The sequence below is a fragment of the Pecten maximus genome, chromosome 2, assembly GCF_902652985.1.
Source record: "Pecten maximus chromosome 2, xPecMax1.1, whole genome shotgun sequence".
In the NCBI taxonomy this organism is placed as follows: Eukaryota; Metazoa; Mollusca; class Bivalvia; order Pectinida; family Pectinidae; genus Pecten; species Pecten maximus.
This window is the reverse complement of record NC_047016.1, coordinates 25,962,541-25,974,098: the sequence shown is the minus strand read 5'-3', so window position 1 is coordinate 25,974,098 and position 11,558 is coordinate 25,962,541. Positions and strand designations below refer to the sequence as shown.

Sequence of the window (11,558 nt, the reverse complement as noted above, 5' to 3'; positions counted from 1 at the left end):
CCTCCGTATTAGCAAAGGTGCCGTTGCAGAACCGCCCACAGGGATTTCTTGAAATCGACTATATTTTCCAGTAAAGCTATGACAATTAGTTATACATATGGAACAAGATGTTATTTTCCACTTGACCCATACGCGCGCCCATAGCGCCACCTACTTCACTTTTTCGTTTACAAGCATACCTGTGTTTTTCACGGACCCATAAGTGGTATTTCTGTTTGTCACCGAGAGGTTTTCTCACGACTAGGTATTGTACATACATTGAAGTTTAAAATGATAAACAGTTGACCATGAAAAAAACAAACGAGTTTAGTACAAGATGACGTATAAAACCAAAATTCGAAAATTTTCATCAAATTCAAAATACCATTTTTAAAATCAAGCGGCAAATTCGGCACAATCATATGCGAGTACTATCGATGTTAGTGTTTCAAAAACATATTTGACTATCCCTCTGTATACCAGCAAAAGAAAGTCGTGCCGAATCACTGGATAAGGGCAGTAATTCAATGTTGAAAAATGTATGTGGCAAAAATGCACGGGCGATACAAGTGGTCCTTGTCGTACACAAATACAACGTATTGATTTATTATGAAAATGATTTGATACAATGTCCATGGCAATGTATTATGTTCTACTATGTTTAACATACTTATAGTAGTTCCGTATTACGTATGATTCATCATTTTTCTCACTTGACCATCTTCGTCTTTAGTACTTCTTCAAAGTTTCTCCTCCGTTGGGGTGTGCCACACAAAAGTTCCCTTTGCCACTTGGTCTTTTGACTACTCACCGCGAATGGTGCTCGGCGTGTTGTTATAATTGCTGTTACGTTTTACAATTATATTAAGTTCATTTATTCTGTAGTAAAGTTGTCTTTGTCTCAAATAGGAAAATGGAGAACTCCTGCGTTGGGTTGGGATGTAAAGTTAAGTTCAAGTACAACCAGTTTGGCGATGGTAAAAATCCGCGAAAAATTCAGGACTGGATGAAAGATCTTCTCCTTTCTGAAGGTGTCATACTTTCTGAATCAACAGAAGCAAAGATATGTCCAAAATGCTTTCTCATATACCTCAAGAAACGTACTGCATCCGAGAATGCCAATGAACCGGAACGGAAAAAACTTCCGTAGACAATGATGATTCTGTTGACGAATCTGACACTCTGGACGGGTATCTTTCTGTAGATGATTTACACTATGCCCCTTCTTCGAACAGAAAATGTAGCATTTGTCGAACTTACAACACGAAGAGTTCTAGCTGCATCAGTGAGAAAGCAAAACACCAGCTGCTTATCAAACATATACTGTACATGCCTGAGAATTCCAGGGTGTGTTCAAGTCATCTTCTTGGTAAGGATATCAGTCCTGACATTGAGCCGGTTTTGACAGGGAGGGATAAACTTGTTAATCACTTAGCCACCAAGTCACCAGCTGTTATCAACGATTTACTCAAAATCATACAGAACATGTCCAATAACTTGTCACCGCTTGTATTAAACTTCGACAACATGGATGATGAAGATTGCCAAGCTTGGACAGGCTGGGATTGTAATCAATTCAATCAAATACACGATGCATGTTCCGAACATATTACTGGTACAAAAGCATTGTCATCTAAGAATGCCCTTCTGCTGTTTTGGGTTAAACTCAAAACAGACATATCTTTCACTCAGTTGGCTTCTCTTTTCCGCATTCACAAATCGAGCGTCAGCAGAATTTTCCAGATCGTTACAGATGCTCTAAATCAAGCCGTAGTTCCCACACATCTTGGTCCGGATCACGTGTCTAGGGCGCAAGCGTTGGATCACAATACAGTTTTCACAAAAACATTCTTCGGCAACAAAGTCACTGTAATATTGGATGGTACATATATATATATATCGGCAAAAGTGAAGAACATGAGTTTCAGCGGGAAAGTTACTGCGGTCAAAAAAACGCAACTACGTGAAGTTTATGAGTATTGTGTTCCCTAACGGTTACGTTCTAGACACTGTTGGCCCATTTCTTGGTAGTGATAATGACGCCAAAATCACTGACAAGATACTTACCTCATTACAAAGTCTGTCAGGTATCCTAGAGGAAGATGATCAGGTAATTGTAGACAGGGGTTTCCGAGACATTTTGAGCAAACTATCAGACGAGGGATACGAGACTCGCATGCCGACATTTCTCAAACCTGGACAGAGTCAACATGATGGTATAGAGGCAAACACAGACAGGTGTATCACTAAAACAAGATGGGTAGTCGAAAGTTATCACTCTCGTTTCAAGCAATTCAGATTTTTTTAAACTGAACTCACATCAAACTACTTCATCAAAAATCTCGAAAGTCTTCTGAAAAGTGTCACAGCATGTCTGAATTGGCTACGTGGACCCATATATCAGCCTTCATCAACAAAAGCAGCCGAAGATGAAAAAGTTGCTCTGGAGATGAAGTTACTTCTAAACTAGTCCAACATCCTAGCAGAGCGTGTTGAGAAAGAGCCAGACCTATCACGGAGAGCCAAATCCCAATGACAGAAGCTAGAGGCAGCCCAGCTCGAGTTCCCACGTCTTGACCAAGCATATCTAGAAACTCTGGCATGTGGGACGTACCAGGTGAAGTTGGCCCCCGGATACATATCGGAATATTTGACAGCAGATGGAGATTATTAAGTCATGGCATACCAACACTCTTCTGACCTGATTCGATGTCAAATCCGATCTCGTCATCAATCGCAAACGAAATACAACATATGGATCCAGTACTCAGTTACCGAACAACCACCAATACAGAATTACTACTGTACGTGTCCAACCGGTTAGAGGACTGTCGGTATGTGTGCTCATATCGCCAGTGTTCTCTTCTACCTTGGGGTCTATGTCCATAGTCAATCTCGAAAACCACTTCGACCAACCAAGTTTATGCCACTGATGAAGTAAATAGCCCGCTAATACATATAATCCAAGATACTACATTGAATGTTTCTGATATACACAACGTAGCGTCATTGTCACTCTTCATAAATGATCGACAGTGTCTAGAATGTAACTGTGAAGGAATGTAATACTCATATATATATGATATTAAGTTCTAAATACACAAATAATACATGATGAGCTGAATGAGCAAGAACAAAGCACATTAGTTGTACAAAAAAGTCATGGAGATAGGAAAATTGGTAAAGGGACTAACATTATCCTGACAAAAATCTTGAAACAAATAGTTTCCTTGAAGCGAATTCGTCCAATCGTGTTTCCTATAATATTTCAACGTATTTCTTGTCCGGACGAGATGTCTTTACTAGCATGCAGTGCCTTCAGCACTTTGATCTATATGAAGATTTATGGGGGTTGACTAATAGAAGTTGCAAAAACGAGGCATATCCAGTAATTCTGAAGCGCAATTTTTTTTCATGGATTACACAAATGAATGTAGATATTTTCTATCGACAAAATTCGATAGTACTCGGGGTTTGAATTAGACAAAATCCCGTTTAAACGGCATTCAACTTTATGAGAAATATCATTTTTTATGTTTGATGTCAAATTTCACAGAAACTAACGAAAAGTTTCATACAATCGATATCCGATTACGTTGCCCGATATATAAATGTAATTTTAGTACATTCCTTACAAAAAATTAACATTTTGACCTTATAAATACTTGATAAAGTGTGCTTGTGAGTATTTACGACTTTGGTACAAAATGGCCTCGTTCTGGCATGTCCGGAACGGAACAAGGTTTTCATATGTACTAACAGATGCCCCATGGATATGTCTATCCGGGCATTAGGTAAAGGATCGATTTCCTTCGTGGGCGGTTTTAGAGCATTCCTGCAACAGCACCTTTAGATAATATTTTTTGTTCTATAAACCTGATATATATATTTTTTTTTTTTGCCTTTTTTTTTGCTTTTTTGTGAATAATATACATACACTATCGATAAAAGTTAAACCGCATATACCATAAGGACCCCCCGGACCATCTATACTTCTGGCCAAGCCCGGCAAAAGAACTAAGTACTGTACCAAACGGAGGCAGTGACGTCCTCTACTGTCGGGTGTAACCGGCTGTACTAGACCCGGGGCACATAACAAACAACTGAATACCTCCCCTAAAGTACATAAACATATCCAATAATTACACTATGAACAGTTAACTTATATATATATATGAATTCTTTCTGATAAAATAAATCTTGGTAAGCCTTCTTGGCCCCTTTCGGTCGCCAACCCACGACATGAACACCTAGAACGTGGGACAGTTATATACCACCATCACCAAGCGACTGGCGAATATGGGCCCGCCCAAACCGCCATGAAGAGAAGAAAATCTCTCTGCATCGAACTTCTATGGTGTTCCGTTAGGGCCAAATTTCCAATATCGCTCCTTCGCTCCTTCGACCTAAACGCGAAGTAGCGAAGGATAGAAAACACGATGGCAAAGGAGCGATGGAACTTCGCTCCTTCGCCATCGTGTTTTCGCTCCTTCGCCATCGTATTTTCGCTTCTTCGCTCCTTTGCGTTCGGAAGTTCGATGGGGAGTAATTGATTTGCATAAGTATTCCAAATGATTTTGCAGCTACCGTACCTTGAAGAGACGTTTAAAGAATCTTGGTCTCAAGAAACAGGGAAATTGGAATTTAGGTGAAATTGTCACCGCTATTAAGGTTAATATACAATCTCTCTAATAGTATGTTCCACGTCTTATAGTATTTCGACTGATCCTATTGTATGTATATACATGTATGTATATTATCCAAGTTGAAAAAGTGGCTCAATGAACCGAACTATTTATGAAAACTTCTCTCCGCCCACACTTCATTTAACTTTCATAGTACATGTAGTTATCTTATTACTGTTTTCCATTTGGGAAAATACATGTACCACTGAAATTTTTGGAAAACAACTTTTTTGTCTAAGGGAAACTGTACTGAAATTCTACGAAAAAATAGGGCTAAAACTCACTGAATTGAAAGTGTTGATTAACAATTTATGAAAATCGTAGAATCTATATGATAAAACAATATTTAACTCAAATTTAGTGTTTGCGTATTTTTTTTTTTTTTCATGTAAAACTCAATTTGGTTGCCTGGTAAGGTATTTAAGGCTTCATTTATAAACACTATTAAATCTTCATATCAAAAGGAGGAAATCGAAGGGAGTGGACAGGTTTTGGGATGCCGGAGCATGGCATAGCTGCTGGAAGGTACCTTACACTACATAATCAATAATTCGTTATAGCTGCAGGGGATATACTTATATAGGTGGTGTTATTCTGAAATGATTGTTTTCCAACTTTCTGGTGGCATCAGGTGACTAAGTCAGTGTTTCCAAATATAATATATGGTCGTTATTACTATACATGCAAGTAGATTAATATCTTTAATTAAGGATCAAATAATAGATAGAATAGTAATATTTCTGAATGTTTGAAAGCTATATGTATTTCACTGTGGTGAACGATCACATTTTGTTCCTGTTCTTTGCAATATTATTCTCATTCAGAATCAAAGAGTCGAGCACAAAATTAATTTTGAACCTTAAAGTTGTGTACATTCAAATATACATGTACATGAGTTGGTAGTCTTTGTAAGTCAATTTTGTGCAAATTAAAATAATGTCGTATATCAATATATAGTGTACTAGTGACATTTTTCTAATTTCTGAAACCACTGAACATAAATCAGGGAATGGAAAAAACGGACACTTTTCGAAACTAGGTATACCTCCATCGAACTTCCGAACGCGAAGGAGCGAAAATACGATGGCGAAGGAGCGAAAACACGATGGCGAAGGAGCGAAAGCACGATGGCGAAGGAGCGAAGTTCCATCGGTCCTTCGCCATCGTGTTTTCGCTCCTTCGCTCCTTCGCGTTTAGGTCGAAGGAGCGAAGGAGCGATATTGGAAATTTGGCCCTAACGGAGCACCATAAACTTCTGATATCACCTATTAATTAAAACTATAGCGATAATGACCAGCCATTTCCATACGAGTTATGCCCCTTATACTACGTCCGCCGGCCGAATGATATACTTCTTACTGGTACAGTACTGTACCTTATATAATATTACAGTTCTCGCGTATACTGAAAACTATACTTTGTGAAATGTTAATTTTGTTATAATTTCCCCAAATTTCTGAGATTGTATCCATTAATGATTTCTTATATTAGCCTCTACATTCCGGATTTATTGTGAAATCTATTTTATAACTAGTTGTGCAGGTATCGTTCGGAAGTATTCTATTTCCAGAATGAAATTAGAGAGTTGCCGAATAGAGATTAAGTCACTTCCGCTGCAGTATCTTTTCAGCATAAATTATTGTATATTTTATTGATTACCAGCTCGCAGCCCGAAAATGTCGGACAGGAAAGCAGAGCTCGAGCGCAAAAAGGCTAGGCTCGAACAGATGCGCAAGGAAAGACAAGAGAAAGACAGAATTAAAAAGCTTAAAGAGGTAAGGCCTACGATGGACCAGCCCAACATCAGTCCGTTTCGGCCATAATAATGAATCATCAAAATGATTTTTGAGTGTGCATGTATATGCATGATGATCGATACCATTGGTTTCACCATTTGCATGATACATTATCACACTTATTGCCATATGTGACCGTCACCATTTTTTGCCATAATATATGAATAACTACAACACAATGTAATATAGTCCTGGCACACCTGACTTAGGCATTATGACACTGACAGATGGATGTCTACTCAAGAAACCTATCCATCAGAATGTATGTCTTGTATCTGGGTCAGAGGAAACTTGGATACCCCCACTGCATCAGTGAGATATTACAGATATGATTATTGAATGATGGTTTTATGACTGAATAAATGCTACTTGGACAAACAATTTTTGAACAGTTCAGTTTAAAGTAATTTTGGCTTATTTTAGTAACAAGGCTATACCTCAATTGACGTGTGATAGATAATTTTATTCATTTATATGCAGTTTGATAAATTTTCCAAACATGATGATGATGGTATTATTAATTATTATTATGAATTATTTGCAGACACCAGATGAAAATGTACAAAAGAAAGCTCCAACAGGAGATATTCACAAAGAAACAGAAGATCTGCTGAGAGATCTAGGGATACCTCCTGCTGGTATGCATGTACTATACTAGTTACTTGGCAATTAGATAACAATGCAATTATTATTGAATGAACACAGAGGTCCTCTTTGACAGATCTATTTTCTTATGCACCATACAAAGTGTCCTGGTACAGCGTCAAGTCCAAAATGACAGTCCACTTTTACAGGTTAGAAAAACATTTACATCCACAACTAGTCTTGGATTCCACTGGTGCCAACACCATAAAGAAGTAGGTATTTTGACATTGGAACACTCAAACAGATGTACATGCCTGGTATGGATTAAGCTAAAGAGACATTTTAAGTTGTCTGATATTGATGTGGATCCAGCTAGAACTAGTGAGACATTTTGACTAACAGATGTCTGGTGTGGATAAAGCTAGAGAGACCTTTAGACAAACAGATGTCTGGTGTGGATATAAAGCTAGAGAGATATTTTGAAAAACAATTTATATGTCTGTTGTAGATCCATCTAGAGCTAGAGAGACCTTATGACAAATTAAACTGATGTCTGGTGTGGATCCAGCTATAATTAGAATGACCTTTTGACAAACAGATATCTGGTGTGGATCGATCCAGCTAGAACTAGAGTGACCTTTTGACTAACAGATGTCTGTTGTGGATATAGCCAGAGAGACCTTTAGACAAACAGATGTCTGGTGTGGATACAGCTAGAGAGATATTGTGTAAAACAATTCAAATGTCTGTTAACGTTGTGGATCCAGCTAGAGCATTTATGTACATTTTTGTAAGAAATATGAAAATGTTCTTCACTGGTTTGGCAAATTTTATGTTACAGACAGATTTACCTCATATTTTTCTGTCAGTTGAATTTCACCATATTTCCTGTACTATGATGGCACATATATATAAACTCTTCTCCATTTTATCTTTGTTTTAAGCTGGGGCATTTTAAATTGGGGAGGCAACTGCTATAGAACAGTTTTTAATACACAATTAATTTGCGATGAATATAATTTGCAATCAAATATCATTATCTTATTTACTTCTTAAGGTCAACAACATCAAGAAAATTTAAGTTAAGGATATTTTTGTATTTTTAAGAAAAGAAAAACTTGCTGATAGGATTCATTTATAACTAGCAAATCTCTTTAGGTATCACCCTTTGTTAGCATTCCATTCTAGAATATTTCCCTTTGTTAATTTCATAGGTTTAGGTAATATGATTTTGATACACAGAATGAATAGTTTAAAACATCGCTTCGGCTGGCCGAAGGCTATTCAGTGGACAGCTCTTGAATATTTTAATAGCAGCTGTTTTATCTTCGATGGCTATGTCAATATATTCAATACCTACAGGTCGAACTTTATTTACATATACGTACGGATTTCTCAAATATGAATTAAAGATGACACTCAGGGGAATGAAAACCTCAAACACAACATCTCTGCAATTGACAGAGTAGCTGTTTCACATATTTTGCACTCATTTAACAGTTAACTTTATTATTCAGGCCAAGTCAACTTTGTTATGTTAGGACATTTTACGATAATTAACTTAGTTTATACGGCTTTGTGATAATCTGCTGTTTGATGAGTGTTTTTTATTTGACCTTTAATAACAATTCTTGTATGTTGTAGGTGCTCCCTCAGCTGCTGCACCCAGTGAAGCAGTGAAGGCTAATTCAGGACAGACAGATCAAGAATCAGGGGCACCACAACCTCCACAGACATTGTACTTATCTGTTGTGTTCTTATTAATTTGATTAATTATTTAATTATTTTATTTCCAACTATGAACTAATTATAATATATAATATATTAATTTTTTTGTCAAGTAAATGCAGGATAAAAATGATAATTTATTTGTATTTATATGTGTCACTGACTGATACAGGCCCAAAATGATTATCAGCATATTTTTATGTCTGATATACCTGAAGAAGTTATTTTGATGCAATATATATATATATATCTACTGAACACATCAACAAAGATTTTCAGTACATTTACATCTAATTCACATTGAATTGTTTACTTTGCAGGTCAGTGAGACCAAAAATGAAACTGAGTGTAACGAAAGTATCAGAAACAAGCATCCCGCCTCGTGAAAATGTTGTGTACAGCAAAGAAACTCAGACAACCACTGTTGAGCCCCTAGATAAGGAAGGCAAGTACATGATGGACATTGCTGTATATATACAAAACCAATGTTTTCTACTATTGCATGAAACATTTGAAATAATAACACAAATTTTCCCTGGAGTTTGACCAAGTGTGAAAATACACTACAAGCAGACATGTCCTTTCAAACCCTGAAGTCCGAATAAATGTGCAAGTGAATATCACACCCTCAAGGCTTTAATGAAATCCTTGCTTAGTATGACTATATGTGTAAGCAGGTTACCTTATTAATAAGATAAAAACAGAGAGAATTTTTCAAATTTTGTATATTGAGATCAGCTCTTGTATTAAATGGGATGTTGACTCCTGTATGTGGGTAAATGGGTCTTTCAGGTCAAATGCCAAGAGCCTTGTTCTTCAAATTTTGTGTACTGTATCACCTGCAGAAACTATGAACTGAAAAATGTGAATGAGATTATGGTTCACTCATGATCATTGCTCTGCGTTACATCTGATATTCAGAAATCATTGTCAATTTGGTGCTATATACATGGAAGCTTGTGTTAATACAGTACATCTCTGTAGCAAAATAGTCTACATGAGCATTACTCTATGATGAATAGAAACCACGAAATAAAAAAAATCCAGCGATATGATAAGTATATAATACTAAATTAAATGTACTAATGTAAAGACATGCATCCGGTATTATAGGAGGTGTATGTTAATACTAGAGTGTAGGAGGTGTTGTACGTTAATACTAGAGTGTAGGAGGTGTACATTAATACTAGAGTGTAGGAGGTGTACGTTAATACTAGAGTGTAGTAGGTGTATGTTAATACTAGAGTGTAGGAGGTGTACGTTAATACTAGAGTGTAGGAGGTGTATGTTAATACTAGAGTGTAGGAGGTGTACGTTAATACTAGAGTGTAGGAGGTGTATGTTAATACTAGAGTGTAGGAGGTGTTGTATGTTAATACTAGAGTGTAGGAGGTGTACGTTAATACTAGAGTGTAGGAGGTGTACGTTAATACTAGAGTGTAGGAGGTGTATGTTAATACTAGAGTGTAGGAGGTGTTGTACGTTAATACTAGAGTGTAGTAGGTGTACGTTAATACATAATGTACTAGAGTGTAGTAGGTGTACGTTAATACATAATGTACTAGAGTGTAGTAGGTGTATGTTAATACTAGAGTGTAGGAGGTGTACGTTAATACTAGAGTGTAGGAGGTGTACGTTAATACTAGAGTGTAGGAGGTGTACGTTAATACTAGAGTGTAGGAGGTGTACGTTAATACTAGAGTGTAGTAGGTGTATGTTAATACTAGAGTGTAGGAGGTGTATGTTAATACTAGAGTGTAGTAGGTGTATGTTAATACTAGAGTGTAGGAGGTGTATGTTAATACTAGAGTGTAGGAGGTGTATGTTAATACTAGAGTGTAGGAGGTGTACGTTAATACTAGAGTGTAGGAGGTGTATGTTAATACTAGAGTGTAGGAGGTGTTGTATGTTAATACTAGAGTGTAGGAGGTGTATGTTAATACTAGAGTGTAGGAGGTGTATGTTAATACTAGAGTGTAGGAGGTGTATGTTAATACTAGAGTGTAGGAGGTGTTGTATGTTAATACTAGAGTGTAGGAGGTGTACGTTAATACTAGAGTGTAGGAGGTGTATGTTAATACTAGAGTGTAGGAGGTGTATGTTAATACTAGAGTGTAGGAGGTGTACATTAATACTAGAGTGTAGGAGGTGTTGTATGTTAATACTAGAGTGTAGGAGGTGTATGTTAATACTAGAGTGTAGGAGGTGTATGTTAATACTAGAGTGTAGGAGGTGTACGTTAATACTAGAGTGTAGGAGGTGTACATTAATACTAGAGTGTAGGAGGTGTACGTTAATACTAGAGTGTAGGAGGTGTACGTTAATACTAGAGTGTAGGAGTGTCATCATTTGTATTTGCAAAGCATTTTATTTTTGTTCTATAATAATTTATCAAAGTGTTTGCCGTATTTAAGTGTGCAAGTGATATATTATGATCTTTGTACAAATTATAGAATGTGTATTTATATACAAATCTATAAACAACAGACATGTAGATTGTTTTTCAATGTGAATCTTTATTCTCTGGAATCTAGATGGATGATTAGAAATTAGATTTTTCTTGGTTGTATCCAGTCCTAACCGATGAGACGCATAACTTGTACTGTTATAGCGTATAAAACATTAATGTGTGGTGTGTTTTAACTATTGAAATGCAAATTATTTATATAGTTTTACAATTCTTGCAACTCTACTGATTCTGAAGTAATCATATAGATTCAAAATAAATCTAATATATGTATCTGTATGTGTAATTTATTCAAATTGTGTCCTTGCATTCTGAAAT

The 11,558-nt window shown here is 36.6% G+C and overlaps 2 protein-coding genes across 8 annotated transcripts in view; both read left to right on the top strand.

The window, feature by feature from the left end:
• Nucleotides 1–6,232: 6,232 nt before the first annotated feature.
• The window catches only part of LOC117321640 (cytoplasmic dynein 1 intermediate chain 2-like), a 28,079-nt gene continuing 22,753 nt past the window's right edge, over nt 6,233–11,558 (top strand). Inside the window, 4 exon segments of the mRNA XM_033876139.1 lie at nt 6,233–6,439; nt 7,005–7,098; nt 8,690–8,783; nt 9,094–9,218. Coding sequence (XP_033732030.1) covers nt 6,341–6,439; nt 7,005–7,098; nt 8,690–8,783; nt 9,094–9,218 — 412 coding nt within the window. The 5' untranslated portion in view covers nt 6,233–6,340.
• On the top strand, nt 9,227–11,554 carry LOC117321641. Of its 7 annotated transcripts, none has more exons than XM_033876144.1 (3): nt 9,227–9,889; nt 10,055–10,246; nt 10,349–11,554. In XM_033876144.1, exons 2-3 carry the CDS (start codon nt 10,059–10,061, stop codon nt 11,184–11,186), a joined length of 1,026 nt encoding a protein of 341 aa, XP_033732035.1. In that variant the 5' UTR covers nt 9,227–9,889; nt 10,055–10,058; the 3' UTR covers nt 11,187–11,554. The 7 variants fall into 7 exon arrangements, with proteins under 7 accessions (XP_033732035.1, XP_033732032.1, XP_033732037.1 ...); XM_033876141.1 differs by having other exon boundaries at nt 10,001–10,246; XM_033876146.1 differs by lacking the exon at nt 9,227–9,889 and having other exon boundaries at nt 9,898–10,081.

Coding starts and splice junctions, on each gene's coding strand:
- LOC117321641 (XM_033876141.1), top strand. CDS start 10,005: ATGTTAATACTAGAGTGTAGGAGGTGTACGTTAATACTAGAGTGTAGG. Junction 10,247..10,348: donor TTAATACTAGAGTGTAGGAG/GTGTTGTACGTT, acceptor AGAGTGTAGTAG/GTGTATGTTAATACTAGAGT.